We start from the raw sequence: 21,419 nt of genomic DNA, 5'->3' as shown, positions 1-21,419 counted from the left end.
CCCTCCCAAAACCATGTCCCTCCCCATCCCTCCCACCAACGCCTCCAATTCCCATCACTCACTTGATGTTCTCCAACCTGCTTGAGTCTGGTTTCAACGTTGGCGTGTGCTTCACCATTTTGTACACGGTGATGCACAAGAAGACGAGGTTGACCTGCCAACACAGAAGAATGAAATATTCAGTCGTGGGTGAAACCAACAGTGGTGGGGTTGGGGGGAAGTGGGCGGGGGTGGGGGTGGGGGGGGGGGGGGGGGTGGTGGATTGCAGGCAGAAGAGGCCGTTATGCCAAACCAGGAGCCTGGATTCCCAACAGGTACGGGGCTTTAGGACTCACTCCTTCACAGAAAGAGGGAATGGATATCCAGAAAAACTTGAGGGAAGAACTTTTTCACCCAGAGGATGGTGGGAATCTGTAACGCTCTGCCTCGTATGTAGAGGAAACCTTCAGAACATTGAAAGAAGTGTTTAGGTACGCACTCGTTACGGCCGTGTGCTGGAAGACGGAATTAGAAGTTACGGATGTGAGTAGCAAAAGGGCCTCTTTTCTGTGCTGTTGATCTCTATGACTCCAACCCTCTTCCCCTGAAACACTGTTGATGTAGGTGACCTTTTCAAACTGGGATGGGTTGGGGTCTTGTTTAGACAATGGTGATCACCGGAATGATGGAAAGGCTCGAGGGGCTGACTGACCTCTGTCAGCTGTTATCATCTGAAATTGAAACTTTTTGGGATATCAGACCTTATTACATGACCCATCAAGAGCGTCTGATTTGAAACAGCACCATATAGTTCACCCTTTTGCTTACTAAGTTGAAAGATTCTTTCCTGAGGGAAATACAAGTTATGTGTTCATTTGGGGAGTGTGGGGTTAACACTGTGTTAAATTCTCAGAGGAATTCATCCCTCGGGTTAAGATGGTGGCACAGTAAGACTTCCAGCTGAAGCCCCTCTGTTCACCAGCTCCTTTTCCTCTTTCTATCCTCTTGTTGCAGTTTTAGTTCACACACACACACACCACCCTCGACAACTTCTAATTTCTTCAAAAAGCCTAACCGGAGGGAATGGAGAATGGAGTTCGAGACCATCCGACACGGGAGACAAGTCATGGGCAGAGGGGCCGTGTCCCGGAAGCGAGCCACGGTCAGAGCTGGAGCGGGAGCAGACCGAGCGCGGGATGAGCTGGGAGCTCAGTCGTGGTGGGAGTGGGAGTGAGCCTAGGCCGACCGGGAGGACAAGTCTTGGAGGCAAGTCTTGGATGGAGGCCAATGGGTGGATGTAACGAGCCCTAATGTTCTGAAGCCTGCAATACATGGACTCAATGAAATAGACTATAACATGAGTAATTTAAAGGCACCTTTTGTTCTCATTCTGAACTTTTAAACTCTGTATTTCCATGCTACCCTCATTTTTCAAACTATTTCAATTCTGTAACACTTTATCTGTACTAAGGTACCCTGTACCTAAGATGGTGTCGAGAGGCGACATTACAAACTTTAGACAGCATTCAGTCAAGTGCATGTGACAATAAAGGCTATTCCAAAAAAAAATACAGCAACGTCCTCTGCTTTGACAGGTTTTTCACCTTTCCCCTCCAAATTACAAGCAAAAATGGGTTAATCCTACAACAGGTTTCTCTAAAAACACTACATGCTTTTAAGAAGGAACTAGATATAATTCTTAGTGCTCAAGAGATCGAGGACTACAGGGAGAAAGCGAGAATGGGACAATGTGTTGTATGATCAGCCACGCTCATATTAAGTGGCGGAGTGAGTTCAAAGGGCTGAATAAACTACTCCTGCTCGGATTTTCTATGTTACTTTACATAAGCTGGTCCAATCACCTATTAAAAACATGCTGATGAACTTATCAGTGGGATGAGGAAGAAGTGAATGCAGCTTATGAGAATGAAAATGATGGAATGCAGCTCCGACAACACTCAAGCAGCTTGGCACCATCCAGGACAAAGCAACTCAAAGATTGGCACCATATGTAGAAGCATCCACTCGCCCACCATTAATGCTCAGTAGCAGCAGTGTATAGCATCCACAAGATGCACAGCCAATGCAGATACATGGGAACACTACCCCCTGCAAGTTCCCCTCCAAGCCACTCACCATCCTGACTTAGAAATATATCGTCGTTCCTTCACTGCTGCTGGGTGAAAATTCTGGAATCCCCCTTTCCAAGGGTGCTGTGAAGGGATTTTGCCCGAAACGTCGATTTTCCTGCTCCTCGGATGCTGCCTGACCTGCTGTGCTTTTCCAGCACCACTCTGATCTAAACTCTGGTTTCCAGAATCGGCAGTCCTCACTTTTGCCAAGGATATTGTGGGCCTACCTACAGCACGTGGACTGCAGTGGTTCAAGAAAGCAGCCCCTTCTCAAGGGGCAACTAGGGATGGGCAATAAATGCTGGGCCCAGCCAGTTTGTGATATCCATGTCCCACAAGTGAATAAAACACATCCATAAGGAGTGGCTTCACATCACAGGCCTGTGTGGAAGTGAATGGTGTGACTGAAGCACTCATGATTGTCATTCAGAGGAGATTTTGTTGAAAATAACCAAGGCAAAGTTACAATTTTTCTGACATTGTTCAGTTTAAATTGTGTGTTGCAACAATTTAAAGCATTCTTTAGCTTGCTCTTTTCATTAAGAAGAGAATAAACCAGGGATGCTTGACATTTTTTCTCCCAGTCTTCTTTCAATAACTCACAAATAATCACCAGGGGTTGAAAGTCTTCTGCCTGCAAATGTGGATAATAATATCACATAAACTTTAATGTGTTCACATAAAATTCCTCCGTATTAAAAGAAGACATTAATGGGTTTTGGAAGAGGATCGAAAGGTTGTAGTGAGATGAATTAAAAGAATGCCTTCAAGAGGGGATACAGACACAGAGTTCTGCTGGTGGCAGAGAGGTGGGGGAGGGGCAGTTCACTGAGATGAGGAGAGCTTGCAGCTTTGATTTTAATCCCCTGAGGAATTTTGTGTGTGTGTGAGGGAGAGTGTATGTGTGTTGGTGTGTGAGACAGTGCGCATTTGTGTGAGTGAAGGTATGTGGGTGTTTGCATGTCTGTGTGTGTGAAGGAGAGTGTATGTGTCTTGGTGTGTGAGACAGTGTGCATTTGTGTGAGTGAAGGTATTTGGGTGTTTGTGTGTCTGTGTGTGTGAGGGAGCGTGTGTAAGTGTCTTGGTATGTGAGACAGTGTGCATTTGTGTGAGTGAAGGTATGTGGGTGTTTGCGTGTCTGTGTGTGTGAGGGAGAGTGTATGTGTGTTGGTGTGTGAGACAGTGTGCATATGTGTGAGTGAAGGTACGTGGGTGTTTGCATGTCTGTGTGTGTGAGGGAGAGTGTATGTGTGTTGGCATGTGAGACAGTGTGCATTTGTGTGAGTGAAGGTATGTGGGTGTTTGCGTGTCTGTGTGTGTGAGGGAGAGTGTATGTGTGTTGGTGTGTGAGACAGTGTGCATTTGTGTGAGTGAAGGTATGTGGGTGTTTGCGTGTCTGTGTGTGAGAGTGAGTGTGTGTGTCTGCGTGTGTTTGAGGGTGTGCATGTGTGTGTAAGAACCTGTGTCTGCAAGTGTGTGTGTGTGAGTATGTATGTGCATGCGTATGTGTGCCTGATCAAGGGTGTGTGTATAAGAACATGTCCATGAGTATGTGTGCACATGTGCGAAAGAGTACGTGCATGAGTTTGTGTGCACATTTGCAACAGCATGTGTGCACATTTGTGTGTGTGTGTGTGTGTGTGTGTGTGAGAGAGAGAGTATCTGTCTATCTGTCCAGGGATGGTCCACTTTCACACCATTGCATCCATTAAAGAAGAATTTATTTTGTTTGCAGCTTCAAAAAAGCCTCACTGCACACAACCTACTGTATATCTGCTGCATCACTGCACCTAACCTGCTGCATCACTGCACCCAACCTGCTGCATTGCTACACCCAACCTGCTGCATTTGCCACAAATAATGAAAAAGCTTTGGGTCACCTTGATGTCCCTGCATTTATGTAGCACCTTTCACAGGCTTTGGATGCTCCAAAGCAATTTAAAGCCATGCACGATGTTGGAATTGGGTCAGCCAGTTTGTACACAGTAAGCTCCGACAGGCAGTAATAACGGTGAGAGAGTCTGTTTTGGTGACAGTGATCGAGTGAGAATTGTTGAGAGTGACAATGTGAAGAGCTCAGTCACTCTTCCTCAAATTGGGATCACAGGGTTGTTCCTGTCTCTTGTCTTGACAAGAATTGAAGCCCCGTCCTAAAGCTGGCACCTTTGATGGTGCAGTACTCCCACAATCCTGCATTCGTGTCTGTCTCAGTTCTGTGGTCGACCTTCCCCTAAAACGGAGCTCTCCGACCTTCCGTGGAAACTCCCATCCTGTTACTTCCGGCGCCTCTCTCTTCCCATTTCCGATCTACACTCCACACTGAGGTAAACATTATCCCAAACCAGAGTGTTCGCTTGCACACGCACACTGAGGACACCCAGTCCTCCCTCCGAATACTACTTCCCTCAGGACAGGAGACCAAAAGCTTGGTGAAAGAAGCAGGTTTTCGAGAAGACTAGAGGGTACATTTTTAAGGTGAGAGGAGGGACATTTAAAAAAGACATAAGGGGCCAATTTTTTACACAGAGAGTGATTTGTGTGCGGAATGAACTTCCTGAGGAAGTGGTGGATGTGGGCAGAATTACAATATTTAAAAGACATTTGGATAAGTACATGAACAGGAAAGATTTGGGGGAATATGGGCCAGGAGCAAGCAGGTGGGACTTGTTTAGTTTGGGATTATGGTTGGCATGGACTGGTTGGACTGAAGGGTCTGTTTCTGTGCTGTATGACTCTATGACTCTAAGTACAACAGAGAGTGAGAGAGAGAAGTGGACAGGGTTGGGGCGGACATGTAAAACCCTGGGAACTATAGTAAATCCTCTGTATCTGTGAAATTACAAAATCGCCTATCCGTGCCGAAAAATAAGTAACAACAAAAATCAACATCCCCAGACAAAAATCACGCATCCGCCAATTTTATCCTGTTTTAATGAGCTCCGTGCTGGCGCATTTCATCACTCATGCGGCTTGTCAGGAACAGAACCTGCGCAGGTAAGTCACCAAATAACCAGCAAATGGGTCACACAGAGGTCTGGCAAATGCAGTGAGGAGAAAGAGGCGACTGCAGATGCTGGAGAGTCAGAATCGAAACATGTGGCACTGGAAAAGCACAGCAGGTCAGGCAGTAGCCGAGGAGCAGGAGAGTCAACAGATCGGGCATAAGCCCTTCATCAGAAATGCAATGAGGTCAAGGAAAGCATTCTAAGTCAAGGGCGAGAATTCAAAATTCCGAGAGTCTCGAGGCCCACATCCCTCTATCATTCTTCCATCAAAGATCTTGCAAATAACCCAGTGGCAGAGCATACACAGATAAAATAATTGTCTCATCATTTTCCTTTCACTAAATGGTAAGTGGCTACAGCAAAGTGTTAGCATTGCAATCTACAGCAGTTTAAAGAGTTCAACTACAGCCTACAGATTACTGGAGTGTAGAGTGTATTTTATAACCATCAACCTGCCCACTCAAATCACATCCACCACAGACTTAAGAGTGGTTTAAAATTCATCTCACGGAGCCTGCAGAGCTGATATAGATACAATGAGATACAAGCCACAAAACGCCGTTCTAACATAAACAGAAACAGGGATTGCTACAGAAACTCAGCAGGTTTAACGTTTTGGATCCAGTGACCCTTCCTCAGAACCCACTCGGATATAACCCCTGGCAGAACCAAACATGGCCCAACTCTCTTCAGCTTTTCTGGAGGCCAGCTTTCGGATACTGACTGAAAGCGTCTGCCTTCATTCTGCAGCGTATTCACTACTAGCCATTGAACAGAAGCCCATTCCTCTCCCTCGCTGGGGGCGGTGGGCTGTGAGATTGTTCAGAAGAGAAAGGCTCAGAGAGCATGTGCACACAGTTGAACTCTGAATGAACCTAATTAAATATTAAAGGTGTAGATGGAGCTGTCCAAATGATAAGTACAGCTATTGACGTGCCATGATCCAAGCTTTCATTAAAGCATTTCAGGCATACTAATGGCTGCCCAGTGCTCATTATGTCTGCACTGGTTTGTTCATAGATATGATAACGCTCAGGTCTCAAGCACTGCAGCAAAGAGGGATGCAGGAAGCCGGCGTATGTGCATGTGTATTTGTGTCTGTCTGTTTGTCTGTCTGTGTGTGCATGTCTATCTCTGGGTTGATGTGTAAGTCTGTTTCTGTGTTTTTCTCTCTGTCTGTCTGTGTGTCTATGTGTTTATGCGTGAGTCTCCGCGTTTTTCTCTTTCTCTCAGCGTCTATATGTGTCTGTGTACACTTGTCTGTCAGTCTGGGCATTTGTGTGTGTATTTGTCTGTGTGCACGTGATTGTGTGTGTATAGCTGTCTGTGTATGTGTGTCTGTGTACACGTGTGCTGGTGTATATGTTTGTGTCTGTGTGTGACCATGCTTGTGTGTCAGTCTGTGTGTGCATGCCTGTGTGAATGGATGTATGTATCAGTCTGTGTGCAGATCTTTGTGTGTCTGTGTATCTGTTTGTGTGTGTGTGTACATCTGTTTGCATCTGTGTTTGTATGGCATGAGAGTTTGTGTGTGCATCTGTTTGTGTGTACCTGTGTTTGTGTGAGCATGAAAGTTTGTGTGTGTCTATCTGCGTGTGTGCGTGCACGTGTGTGTCAGATGAATATTTGTGTAAGAGCACTAAAATCACATAATAATTGATAACTTGTGATATTGTACAATATAGACATTTCATTAGACCTCTCCCACTTCTGAAACCTCCTGGATATCTGCTGATAAACGCGGTCTGTTCCATCTGCTCTGTTCTTTTACATGCAAACTCTTACCCCAAACTCCCACCGCCCAGTAAGTGCCTCACAGCCAGACAACAGGCAGAGAGGGTAACAACATTGGAAGGAGAGGTCCCACTAGCCTTCCCCTTGTTATGAGCTGCCTTCATTCCAACTCCAAGAATTTGACTCCCTCCCAAGTGTCCGGGAACTGTGGGATTAAATCATTTGAAAGTGGATCCTGATGTCATCTAAGGGAGAATGAGCTTGCTGTGGACAAGTTCAGTCGACAAGACTGGATTACCATGTCGTTTAGTTTTTCTGAATTTAATCTTGCTCATTCCTGCAATTACCAATATTGGGGCCAAATTAATGGACGATGTCACGCAGAACTATCTGCTGACAATAACAATTTGCTTTTATACTTACACAGTCAAGGAGCAGTGCAGGAGTGTCACCAGACATAAGGTGACACAGAGACAGGTAAAATGAGATGCTAGGTCTAGGGTTTGGCTGAAGAGGTAGGTTTAAGTGAAGCAGGAGGGAAAGTGTGTAAGGTAGAGAGAGACACAAAGACAGAGAGAGACACAGAGAGAGAGAGAGAGAAAGACACAGAGAAAGGAAGAGAGGGAGAGAGAGACACACACACAGAGGGAGAGTGAGAGGCAGACAGAGACAGAGAGGAAAGGAGAGAGGCAGAGACAGAGGGAGAAGGAGATAGAGAGAGAGTGAGACACAATTAGACAAAGAGAGAGGGAAAAGGGGAAAGAGAGAGAGGAAAGGTTAATGGAGGAAAGCCCAAAGCTGACGGATTTGCTGTCTGAAGGTACATCTGACAATGGTCGTGCAAAGAGAATTGGGAATGCCAGAAATATGACAGTGTAGTGGTCACGAGAAACTGTTGAGCTGAATGGTGAGTGTGAGAGAGAGAGAGAGAGAGAGAGAGACAAGGAGAGAGAGGGTGAGAAGAGAGAGATGACAGAAGACATGGAATGTTTGGAATTTCAGGATGACAAATGTTAGATCTGAGTCAATGCCAGGTGAGTGATGGATAAACAGGAGCTGGTGAGCATCAGGACAGAAGCATAAGGACTTTGTCCAATTGGTATTGAGAGCAGAAATTCTGCACTAAAAACAGCCACGCTGTTCCAATAGGTCACTGTCAACATCAGAAAGTCAGGAGACGTCAACAAAAGCCATCCACTGTAAACACTCACATCATTAACAGGATTTACACACTTTGGGTTTTGATTGGATAAGAAAACCTCACCGTAAGGCTGTGTTTGGACCACATTCCAGTTTGATATACAGTGGTCCCAGTAACACTAACTTTACCAGCTGCTAATTTACAACGCAAGGACAGCAGAGTCAGATTGCCACTCTTGGTCACAGCTTGCAGGTCAGCTGTGCTTCAATGGCAGATCTTGCCCCTTGAAATAGAGAGTTCAAGGTTCATTCTGTCTAGGTTAACACTCCCGCTCCAGTACTGAGGGAGTGCTGTACTGTCAGATACGTCTTTCAGATCAGACATTAAACGCCAATCCTGTCTGCCCCTTCACATTAGATGGAAAGGATATAACCGAACTTTGTCCAACAGAGTTCCTCCTGGGGTTCTGGCCAATGGTTCAGCCCTTAATCCACACATCCAAAACAACACAGCCATCTGACACAATAGCTCATGGGAACCTGCTCATCAGCTAAAGAGATGTCTTGTTTCTTACTTAATGACAGCAACCATACTCCATAACAGTCAGTCACTCATTGTAATCCACTTTGACTGAGCTTTCTTTTATTTATTCATTCTCGGGATGAGGGTGTCACTAGCTAGGCCAGCAGTTATTGCCCATCCCTAATTGCCCAGAGGGCAGCTAAGTGTTAACCACATTGCTGTGGGTCTGGAGTCACATGAAGACGAGACCAGGTAAGGTTGGCAACTAGGTAAAAACAATGACTGCAGACGCTGGAAACCAGATTCTGGATTAGTGGTGCTGGAAGAGCACAGCAGTTCAGGCAGCATCCAAGGAGCAGCGAAAGCGACGTTTCGGGCAAAAGGGCTTTTGCCCGAAATGTCGATTTCGAAGCTACTTGGATGCTGCCTGAATTGCTGTGCTCTTCCAGCACCACTAATCCAGAAAGAAGGTTGGCAACTTCCTTTCCTGACTGACTTTAGTGACCCAGGTGGGTGCTTCTCAACAATTGACAACGGATTCCTGGTCATTATTGTGATTCTTAATTCCAGATTTTTATTGAATTCAAATTTCCACCATCTGCCATGACGGAATTCAAACCCAGGTATCTGGGTCTCTGGATTAACGGTCAAACAATAATACCACTAAGCCACCTGCTTGGTGCAAGGGGTAGTGTCCCCAACTCTGAGCCAGATGCTCTGAGTTTGAGACCGTCTCTTGGACTTGATGAGTGTGGAACAGATGGGGAGGTAATGGCTTAGTGATATTGTCACTAGACTGTTAATCCAGAGATCCAGGTATGTTCTGCGGACCTGGGTTCAAATCCTGCCATGGCAGATGGTGGATTTTGAGTTTAATACAAGTCTGGAATTAAGAGTCGAAGAATGACTATGAATCAATAATGACCATTACTAGTTGTTGAGGAAAAACTCATCTGGTGCACTAATGTTGTTTAGAGAATATAACTGTCCTCATTACCTGACATATGACTCCAGACCCACAGTAATGGGGTTAACTCTTAACTGCCCTCTGGGATGAGCAATAAATGCTGGCCTTGCCAATGACCTCATCGCATGAATGAATTTTTAAAAAATGTTCATAATGTGCCCAAACGCATTGTGTATCAAAGATAAAGGTATCGATGGAGGTGTCCATAAGATACATACAGCTAGAGATACAGCATGATTGAACACACACCAATGGCAAATGGTTTCAGGTTGGCACGGCAGACCAAAGGTAGAGTTGTCGAGTCATAGAGATGTACAGCAGGGAAACAGACCCTTCGGTCCTACCCATCCATGCCGACCAGATATCCCAACCCAATTTAGTCCCACCTGCCAGCAACCGGCCCAAATCCCTCCAAACCCTTCCTATCCATATACCCACCCAAATGCCTCTTAAATGTTGCAATTATACTAGCCTCCACAACTTCTTCTGGCAGCTCATTCCATACTGTACCACCCTCTGTGTGAAAACATTGCTCCATAAGTCTCTTTTATATCTCTCCCCTCTCACCCTCAACCTATTACCTCTAGTTCTGGACTCCCTGACCCCAGGGAAGATACTTTGCCTATTTGCCCTATCCATGCCCTCAAGACCTTAGTGAATAAGTCCTGCTAAGATTTATGAAGAGAATGGATCGGTTAGGACTATATTCAACCAGTGAAACCTATGAAATTCCAACACACCCAGACAGAGTAAATACAAGGAAGACATTCCCGATGTACCAGAGGTTAAAGATTATTAGGTCTTTAGGGCTAATTAGGTCTAACACGAGGAAAGTTGTCTTCACCCAGAGTGGTGAGTTTGCGGAATTCTCTGCCACAGAAAGCAATTGAGGTCAAAACATTTTCAAAAATAAGTTAGATGTAGTCTTAGTGCTAAAAGGATCAAAGGGTATAAGGAGAAAGCAGGAACTGAGTACAGAGTTGGACGGTCAGCCACGATCATTCTGATTGGCGCAGCAGTCTGAATGGGGTACTCCTGGTGCTATTTTCTAGGCTCGCATGTAAGAGTGGGAGAGATTCCTGGTTAACCATGTGATGGAAATAAATTGGAGCCTCAACCTTCATTATTCAAGGCAGTCTTTAGATGGTACACTGTGCCATAAGATTCTATGTTTCTATATCCATGTAGCTTGGGGCTCCAACAGTGTGTAGTTCTTGAATCCATATTATAGGAAGGACATGACTGCAGTGGAGAAGGTGCAGCGCAGATCTATCAGGAACTTCCCTCAGCTATAGTTATGAAGAAAGGTTAGACAGACAGGAGTTGTTTTCCTTGAAGGTGAAGAGCTGGTTAAATGTGAAGCAGACTCAATGGGCCAAATGGCCTCATTCTGTTCCTATGTCTTATGGATACGTTTGAGATGTACAAAATAATGAGGGCCACAAACAGGGTAGACAGCAAGGAACATTTCACCTTGACAGAGGGATCATTGACTAGGGGTATAGATGTAAGGGAAGAGGAGGAGGTTTGAGGGAGATGTGAGGAAAGTATTTTTCACCCAAAGGGTAATGAGAATCTGGAACTCACTGCCTTGAGGATGGTTGAGACAGGAACCTTTGTAACATTTATTTGGTATTTAGATGTGCTATTATGATGTCAAGACATTCAAAGCTATGGGGCTAAAAATTGGGTTTTGAATAGGTGGTGGTTTTTGACCAGCACAAACTCGATGGGCCAAAGGGTCTGCTTCTGTGTTATACACATCTGTGACTCTATGAACATGCACGTATGTTGTGCAGGAACTCGGGACCCCTGAGTAAACTGCAACAAACTGCAAAGTTTCTTGTGACATCTGAGGGCAAGGAAACTGATTGTAGTCAGATTCAAACAAGCTGTATGGTGAAAGGATTAATTCTGTTGCAAATTCTGTAATATTCAATTTGAAATGCCTTGGATGGTGTTCTTCCAGATTCAGTGAATAATGTATATTCTGTAAGTTAGCTCGCTGAGCTTGAAGGTTTGTTTTCAGACATTATGTTACCATACTAGGTAATACCATCTTCTCAAAAATCGCTAATAATGTATATTCTTTGAGAAAAAGGCTTCTCCCAACCCAGAAAAGTTTTCATCTCACCTCGTCTGGCCACAGAATACCGAGGGGCTGGATTTCCGTGACACCGAACATACCTCATAAATGTCAATTGTATTGTGTTCCCAATTGCAACATGCTTCATTGAAAACGGTTGAATTTACTGCATTTTATGTAATTTTCTATTATAACTGCATGCAGTTTTGGCCCCCTCATTTTAACAAAATATATCATTTCAATGGAGGCAGGTCGGAGAAGATTCACGAGGATGATCCCTGTTATGGAGGGATTGTCTTCTGAGTAAAGGCTGAACAGGTTGGGACTTTACTCACTGGAATTAGGAAAAATGAGCAGTGATCTCATTGAAACCTATCAGATTCTTAAGGGGCTTGACAGGGTCAATGCTGCAAGGATGTTTCACCCCCTGGAAGAGTCTAGGACCAGAGGATGTTGTCTCTGAGTTAAGATGTACCAATTTAAGACTGAGACAAGGAGGAATTTCTTCCCTTCCAGGGTTGTGAGTCTTTGGAACTCCTTGTCACTGAGAGCTGTGGGGGAAGAGTCCTTGTGTATATTTAAGGCTGAGCTAGATAGAATCCTGATCTATCTGAGGAAGGGGCACTGGACCTGAAACATTAACACTGATTTCTCTCCACAGAGGTTGCTAGACTTGCTGGGATTTTCCAGCAATTTCTGTTTTTGTTTCTGATTTCCAGCAAGCGCAGTTCTTTCAGTTTTTACAGATAGATTCTTGATCAGTTAGGGAATCAAGAGTTACAGGGGAAAAGGTAGGAAAATGGGTGTGATGAATGTTGGTTCAGCCATGATCCTATTGGGTGGCGGAGCAGACTTGAGAATGGCCTACCCCTACTTCAATCTCTTACGGCCTGAGATTGGTTTGCAATTTTACAACTCGAAAGGATAAGTGTTTTGGAAGAGAAAGCCAATCTTTCAATACAAGATCTTTCACCCTAATCTGAGGAGGGAAACAGTGCCTAGAGTTACACTGGAGCCTGCGATAGGGAACATTATGAGGACAGAACCAGCCTCAGTTGTAATGCTATGGAACCCCAAGTCTGACTATGCCCCGCCACAAATGGAAGTAAAGATCTCTTCATCTGAGATTACTGAGGTTGCTGGGACTTAGGACACTATCACTTATCAACTAATTTGGGAAGAAACATTAAAGCTGAAACTTCTTCTCATCTATTTACCCCCAAATAAATGTGCACTTTGGGAATTGTTCTTGTTCAAAAGAGTTTCTTGAACCATTTGTTTTATTTGCTGGCTGACCTTATACTTTACATAATGGCCCACAATAGAAGTACAATTCAGGACATCTGTTTGAAAGTATATGGAAGTATCACTCATCAGGTTACTGGTGAGCTCAAGTTGATTGTCTCTTGGTTCCTTTGGGCTTGAATGTTCCCCTTCCTTCAACGCTAACAAAGGATATTGTTCAAGTTAGCCAAGTCCTGAAACACCAATTTCCTGGCTTTGAGACTTGGGGATGACAACAAAACAGCAACTTGGAAAAAAACAGGCAACTGCCAACTTTTCTTACCAAAATGATTAAGCAAACGGGCCCAAGAAAGCTCCAAATGAAATGATTATCAATTCTCAGCCAGCAGCTGTAATGAGAGAGAGGAGACAAGCAATGAATATTAAATTCATATTTAAACAAATTTACAGTGAAATCACTGTACAAATCCGTCCCTTCATTCCCAGTGAGAAAGTGGTGGTGATCTACATTTTTAAACCATTGCAGTCCGTGTGCTAAAGCTGCTACCACAGAGCTCTACTGTGGGGTGGTCCAGGATTCTGACAATCCTGATGACTGGTGACAAGCAAGAAACATCAATAAGCCAACAGGATCAATCTGCCCCTAAGAGGGCATCACAGGACTTTGTACCTACTTTCTGTAGGAGGAGCAACTGTTGCCAAAACATCCTGGCCCATGATCCTTCCCAGCCCTCAGCCCTTGACATACCCATTCCAGATTCAATGCTGCTTTTTGTGGCTAAAGCCAGCCAACTCAGAAAAGATCAACATTACTTCATAACCTTCACTCCAGCAACTCACAAGCACCTCTGAAAGCACCTCTATCACCCACAAGGGCAAAAAACCAGCAGATTATTTAAACAGTGATCGATTGGGAAAGGCTAATGTACCAAGGGACTTGGGTGTCCCTGTCACTGAAACAAGTGTACAGGTGCAGCAAGCAATATGTTGGCTTTCATTGTGAGAAGGTTTGAATACACTGCAGCTGTGTAGGGCCGTGGTGAGGCCACACCTGGAGTATTGTGTTCAAATTTCATTTCTTACCCACAGAACAATACACTTAGAGGGATGAAGCCACGGTTCGCCAGGCTAATTCCCGGGATGGAAGAGTTTGGATCGAGTGAGCCTGTATTTACTGGAATTTAAAAGAATGAGAGAAGATCCATTGAAACATAACATTCGGCTGGGCTGGACAAATGAGATGCCAAAATGATGTTTCCCCTGGCTGGTGAGTCCAGAACAAGGAGTCACATGCTCAGAGAGGCCATTTTGTACTGACATGAGGAGAGATTTCTTCCCTCAGAAGGTGGTCAGCTATGGAACCATCTACAACAGAGGGTTGTGGGGGATAAATCAGTGATTATATTTAAGAAGTAAATGGATTGCTATAGGCTAGAAGCACCAAAGGGTATGGGGAAAACATTGGGAGTATGTCAAGATCGTGGATCAACCATGAATACTGGAGCCTACACTTCATGATTACTCCTCCCTAACAGCACTGTGGGTATATCTTCATCCTACGGACCGCAGCAATTTGAAAAGGTAGCGCCCCACCACCTTTTCAGGGCATATTAGTGAAGGGCCATCAATGCTGGCCCTGCCAGTGATGTTAACATCCCATGAGTAGACCCACGGCTCTGCAGCATATATGGCTCAGAGGAAGATTAAGGAAGAGCTAAAGGTGCATTCCTTCACAATGAACTTCAATAAATGGGAACAATGAAGATTTCAGTCCAATGGGCCACATGTCTGAAGAAAACATTTGAACCGTTACATATAATGGAACCACCATTCAGTGTATTAAGACTGAATTCATGACAAAACAGTTAGCGGGGAATCAATAAGTTGCCTGTGATCTACTTACGCTTTCTTTGTCCCGTAGCTCTTATAGTCCACAGCTGCTGAGACACCTACGATGATTGCTGGAAGGAGGTAGCCACACAGGTAAAAATACTTCTTCCTGGAGTACTCACTCTCAAAGACCTCAACCAGCATGAGATAGAGCTGAACACCTTCCAGGCACATCCAGGCAAAGGCAGCCAGGAAGAAAAAGTGCAGCACCCCTGCAAATATGGAGCAGGCAATCTGAAACAAGAGACATACCTTCAGAAACCACGGGGGGAGGTAACAAATCAAAAGATACCCGATTTACTGTGAGTCCTATCCAACCTACTCCTCAGTCAATGGTGCATAGCTTCCTGAGTGGCTTTCTCAAAAACAGCATTATGGAGTATTTTAATGCGTACGCATTGCCCATTTCCAGAGAGGAATGCCAAAAGGTGTTTAACTGACCAGAGGTTCAGTGTCCTGGACTGCTTCTGCAGTGAAAGAATAATAAAGTATTGTACTCAGTTCACTTCATCCAGTTTTCACCACCTCCACTTAAAAGTAGATAGTATGACATCGATATTCAAAAGGCCACAGTGACATTTATCTCAACGACTAATCACCACTTGCCCAATTACAATTTTTACACTTTTTAAATAATTCATCACCTTTCGATGTAATTGCATTAAAGAAACATAATGCAGATAGCATATGCATTTAATCTATGCAATCCCCGGAATCATTATAAGAGATATATGAATATTTGATGAGAAGAGGTGGGAGATTAGAAAAGTAAATGAACAGCAATTATTGAGAGTCTGATGAGTGAGTAAGCATTAAAATACTCCATAATGTCGGATGTTTTCTTTCAAACAGTTTTCTATTCAGGCTGTTCAATTCAAATTGACTACAATGTGATGCTCCTGGCTTTGGTGTGGTCTCACACTGTGTGCGGTTTGGGTTATGACACATCTGTGAGAGGAATAGAAGAAATGTCAGAAAGGAAGAAAGAGAGAGACAATGGAAAAGACAGAAGGAAGGAAAAAGAAACAAACAAGCAGAGGGACATGCTTGTATGTTTCAAGGCTTCAGTAGGTTTTGAAGAGCACTACAGTTAATTAAGGAGTTTTGACATGCAGTAAAATGTGCACAGAAAGCTCTTGACGAACAACAACGAGATAATGCCTGAAATGACGTGGATTATTTTGGATGAGATAAATCAGTCAAGAAAGAACTGCTTCTGAGCTACCATAATATCTTTTATGGCCACTTGAGAGGGCAAGATGGGGTGAGGCTAGTGGTATTACTGATAGACTATTAATCCAGAGACTCCAGTATTGACATGGGTACCTAGTTTCAAATGACTGATGGTGAAATCTGAATTCAATAAGGATCTGGAATTAAGAACAAAGAACAAAGAAAATTTACAGCCCAGGAACAGGCCCTTCGGCCATCCAAGCCTGAGCCGATCCAAATGTACTCTCTAAACCTGTTGGTCAAATCCTAAGCATCTGTATCCCTCTACTCCCCACCTACATATGCATTTATCCAGACGCATCTTAAACGAATCTATCGTGCCTGCCTCTACCACCTCTGCTGGCAACACGTTCCAAACACCCACGACCAGAGTCGAACAATGACCAGGAAACTGGTGCCAATTGTTGGAAAAACCCATCTGGTCCATTAATACCCTTTAGTGAAGGAAAGCACCTGACTCCAAACCCACAGCAACGTGGTTGATTCTCAACTGTCCTCTTGTCAATTAGGGATGGGCAATCAATGGTCGACTAGCCAGCAATACCCACATCCTATGAATAAATAATGGAAAAAAAAAGCAAATTTAGGAATCATGGCTGTGTGATGGATTTAAGAGGGTGGGGACAGGCAGAGGAGTAAGGAGTTTTGTGAGCCTGAGGCCTCAGAAAGAGAAAGGAATTCACTGATTTTAAAAACAGAAGTGCTTTCTGATGTCCTGAGAATATGGAGAATATATTTCAGTCTGGGGAAATGGGATTTTAACACAGCAGTGCAGAGAGAAACAGCATAGACTGACAGCATCGACAGACCCTTGAGGTGAATATTAATTGGCACACCAACCATGGGTCTATCAGACAGAGAGGGTAAAGAGGAGAAAGAGAGGCAAAAGGAGAAAGAGAATGAAACATGCAAAGCACAAGAGAGATTGCCACACAGATGGATTGTTCATTAGCCTCCAGACACAACACGCTCTTGTTTAAGAATCTGTGGCTATGCATGTGCTACATCCCAATATTGACTGAGGTGATAATGCAGCTTTGGGATTAAATTTAGATGTGACACTTTATATGTTTAACTGGTGTGTTACGTGGTTCATTTCCACTTCGTGAAGTGATATGGAGAAGGATTCAAATTCTGAAAAAAGAAACTTCAAGCCTAGCATCTTATTTTGAATGACCCAGGACCTTGGATAGCCAAGACTTTGATTAGATTCCCTACAGTGTGGAAACAGGCCCTTTGGCCCAACCAGTCCATACCGACCCTCTGAAGAGTAACCCACCCATACCCATTGCCCTCTGACTAATGCACCTAACACAATGGGCAATTTAGCATGGCCAATTCACCCGACCTGCACACATTTGGACTGTGGGAGGAAACTGGAGCACCCAGAGGAAACCCATGTAGACACGGGGAGAATGTGCAAACTCCACACAGTCACCCAGGCTCACTCCCTCCATGACCAATGGGTCAGCCAATCAGAATTGACTTGCCGACAGATCGACCCACCCCTTCCATGCAGTGTAAATTGTCGTGACTGTTTGAAATTCGGCACGCTTGCATTTGTCCTCATGTCAGTGAGACAAACAGCTACAGTAACATGTCTATGATTTCAGTAATATCTATGTGTTTCACCTGAATCACTGCTGTGGGGAAAACCAAGCTGTACATCTGGTATAAGCAGTTGTTAAATAACCAGTAGTGTACTGTTTTGCCTTTATTCTTCCATGGAAGATGGATGCCACGGGTAAGGACATTGAAAAGCACTAACCAGGAACACTGTCTCACTACAGTCCAGTGACATTAACACTATTCTGCCACTTCCTCCTAATTCAAAATTCCAAAGTACTGAAAGGATGAATAGGAAGGGTTGACAGGGATAGGTTAGGATATTTGGTCAGCATGGACGAGTTGGACCGAAGGGTCTGTTTCCGTGCTGTACGTTTCTATAACTCTACGACACCACCACCCCCCACTACACTTTTATTTGACCCTGTGGTACAAATTAGCACTTGGGACAAACACAAAGGGTCCCAATCATGAGGCAAGAGCCAGCCGGGTACAGTATGAAGCTTAATCTGCGCCATTTCTTAGTGAGTAGAATTGCGAGGTTCCTGCAGTTCAACAGTCTGGTACATTGGGGGACACAGGTGGAGACTGGCAACCTGGACCTGGGAACAGAGAGTCACAGGTAAACTCCAAAAATAATCTCAGCCAAGACCCTAGGTCTTCTTTCATTTTGTGAAGATAATATGTTGGAAAGATACAAAGAGAAAGATTTGAGCAAACCACATTAGAAATTCTCGGATAAATGAGTGCTGATTCGCTGTACAACTTGAAGAGCGAATCATACCAAATAAGAAATCTTGGCAAGTTTTATCACCTGGAGTAGTTTCAATGCCTTGAGGGAATTTCCAGAATGTATTCCCCCTTAATTAGTTTTCAGTGCGATCAGCTGCTCTTTTGCTTGGCTGTTCCATCCCATAATACCAGTTGTATGAATGATATTGTCAATGAAGATATTCAGAGCATCACACTTACAGACTCAATGAGCCAGCCTGTGTTGCATCGATCAGAAGTGGATTTTCATGATGCCTAACTGACCTAGAGGTGTCAGCTTTAGGGAGGCAACCTCTCCGAGGGAAACAAGGCACGTCAACTGGATTTTTACCATCTTGAAGGTCTGGGTGTTTGAACGTGTTATTGGATATACGTGGAGGAGGTGGGCACTCAAACTTCAATTTTCCTGGGATGCTGCCTGACCTGCTGTGCTTTTCCAGCACCACTCTAATCTAGACTCTGGTTTCCAGCATTTGCAGTACTCACTTTTCCTACTCAAATTAGAGGGTTAATAAATCCAGCAAGGAATTCCGCAGAAATAGCTTTGCTCAAAACCCTGGCTTTCATTGGTACATTGAGCTGAACAGCTTGGATGCAGCTATGAGGAAGATGTTAATGCTGAGACAATGACACTGCACCCGTAAGACCAAAACGTCCAACTAATCATCAACAAATAAGAATTGAAATCCCTATCAAATTGCGAGGTTCAATAGACAATAGACAATAGATGCAGGAGTAGGCCATTCAGCCCTTCGAGCCTGCACCGCCATTCAATATGATCATGGCTGATCATGGCTGATCATTCCCAATCAGTATCCTCAGAATGTAGTTCCTGCAGTTCAACAGTCCGGTACACTGGGGGACACAGGTGGAGACTGGCAACCTGGACCTGGGAACAGAGCTACAGATAAACTGCAAAAATAATCCCATTTTGTGGACCTACAGCTTCTGGAACTTAATTGCAATAAATAAAATTCTTGGGGTCTGCTTCAATACAACAAAATCGGCGATGTCTACTTTGGGGATCATTGCTCAGGGCTGTACATGGACAAATCAGAGTCAATTTGAAACAGCCGACAATGTTTGTCGGTTAACTGTCTGAAATGATCTAATCGATGCTTTGACCAAGGCAATACCTCGACTGATGACCACTCTTTCTTGTGAATGTCCTAACGAGTGCAAGAATCTTTGACAAAAGGTGTCTTTTCTGCAACACTCAAGCTCTGTGCTACTGAATAGAAAAAATAACAAGATGAGGGGGAAAGAAATGGAAAGGTAAGTGCAGGAAAATGCAGGAAGGAGGTTCATGAAGAGCACAACCCCAAGAATAGATCTGATGGGCTGAATGGCCTGGGACTGTGCTGTAAATGTTACATTTGATGAATAACCTTTCAATGGCAGTCTTAAGCTTGACATTGAATACACTGGCCTATCATCTCCATTAAATGGTTTACACAAAGACAAGGTATGCAAATTCTAGAGTGCCTTGATTTATGAACTCCCCGTCAGCCTCCTGAGTGCTTAATACCACTGTTAAAAATGGTTGCTGCTCAACACAAGCATTTAAATACCGGCGTGTCAAGTTTGATATACTGGAGGTTGATAGTGCAATTGTGTTTAAACTCACATCCATCTCGGGACAAAGTCAATTCTGCCCAAGAACAGCACTTCCAGGAAATCAATAGCGCAGGCCAGGACCTTACCTCATAGTCAACCTTATCGATGCCCACCAGGAAGATAAATTCTGCAATAAATAGATTCATGCAGAGGTTCTTGTGGATGGTGTTGCGGTCGCTCTGGAGACCCCGGAAGAAGCAGAAAGTGAAGATGCAAATGGCCAAGCAGATGAGGGAGATGACAATTCCCACCCAGCTGATGATGGACAGGATCAGCTCGTGTATCTCAGTGGAGAACTGTAGGAGAAACATTGGGCAGATTGAATACAAACAATAACCAAACAGGAAAATACACTGAGCCCTCCATCCCTGTCCCTCTCAATTGTATCTATAATACAAACATATATATTAACTATACCATTACAATATATTATCGAAACATATAAAGAAACTGGAGCTGGAAGAGGCCATTCAGCTCTTCAGGCCTGCTGTGTCAACAAAGCCATGACTGATTTTCTACCCCAACTCCACGTCCTTGCATTATCTTTATATCACTCAGCAAACCAAATATACACAACAACTGAGCACTCTGCATTTTTTAATTTACTTGTGGGGAGTAGGTGGTGTTGGCTGGCCCAGTATTTATAGCCCGCCCGGAGTTGCTGCTTGGAAGGTGGGGGTGAGCTGCCTTCTTGAACTGCTGCAATCGATATGCTGTAGATCGATCCCCACGATGCCAGTAGGGAAGGAGTTCAAGGATTTTGAACAGTGAAGGAATGGTGATATATTTCCAAGTCAGGAAGGTGAGTTGTTTCGAAGGGAACATGCAGGCAGGTGCTGTTCCCATGTATCTGCTGCCATTGTCCTTTGAGATGGAAGAGGCCATGCTGTTTAAGAAGCTTTGGTGAAAATCAGCAGTGCATTTTGTAAATTATACGCACAACTGGTCAGTGAGTATCGTTGGTGAAGAGATTGAGTGTTCATGGATGTACTGCCAATTAATCATGTTGGTTTGTCCTGGATGGTGTCGAGCATCTTGAGTCTTGTTGGTGCTACACCCGTTGTACTTTGAGGTAATCTTCTTTGCTGTCCACTCCACCTCCAATTTTGATGTCATCTGGAAACTTACTTTATCTTCTCTGTTCACATCCAAATCCCATCCAGGCAAGTGGGGAGCATTCCATCACACTCCTGACTGGTGCCGTGTAGTTAGAGGACAGGCTTTTTGGAGTCAGGAGGTGAGTTATTTGTCACAGTTTATCTAGCCTCTGACCTGCTCTCATAGCCACTGTGTTTATGTGATAAGTCCAGTTGAGTTTCCTGTCAATGGTAACCCCCACATATGTTGATAGTGAGAGATTCACTGATGGTAAATCCACTGAATGTCAAGGAGCAGTGGATTTATTGTTTCTAAGATGGTCATTGACTGGCATTAGTGTGGTGAAAATGTTACTTGCCACTTGTCAGCCCAAGCCTGGATATTGTCCAGATCTTGTTGTATTTGAACATGGACTGCTTCAGTATTGGAGGAG

The 21,419-nt window shown here is 44.2% G+C and overlaps 1 protein-coding gene across 15 annotated transcripts in view; it reads right to left on the bottom strand.

The window, feature by feature from the left end:
• adgrl2a (adhesion G protein-coupled receptor L2a) overlaps positions 1–21,419 on the bottom strand; it is a 797,903-nt gene that overhangs the window by 52,414 nt on the left and 724,070 nt on the right. For all 15 annotated transcript variants that reach the window (XM_072574792.1, XM_072574794.1, XM_072574790.1 and 12 more), the window contains 4 exons: positions 19,975–20,184; positions 14,715–14,935; positions 13,134–13,200; positions 63–154 (listed from right to left, as the gene is read on the bottom strand). In XM_072574792.1, coding sequence (XP_072430893.1) covers positions 63–154; positions 13,134–13,200; positions 14,715–14,935; positions 19,975–20,184 — 590 coding nt within the window. The remainder of the gene's footprint in view (positions 1–62; positions 155–13,133; positions 13,201–14,714; positions 14,936–19,974; positions 20,185–21,419) is intronic.

This window comes from Chiloscyllium punctatum, chromosome 7 (assembly GCF_047496795.1).
Source record: "Chiloscyllium punctatum isolate Juve2018m chromosome 7, sChiPun1.3, whole genome shotgun sequence".
Taxonomy (NCBI): domain Eukaryota; kingdom Metazoa; phylum Chordata; class Chondrichthyes; order Orectolobiformes; family Hemiscylliidae; genus Chiloscyllium; species Chiloscyllium punctatum.
Note: the sequence above shows the minus strand (reverse complement) of the source record. Positions and strands in the feature narration are given on the sequence as shown.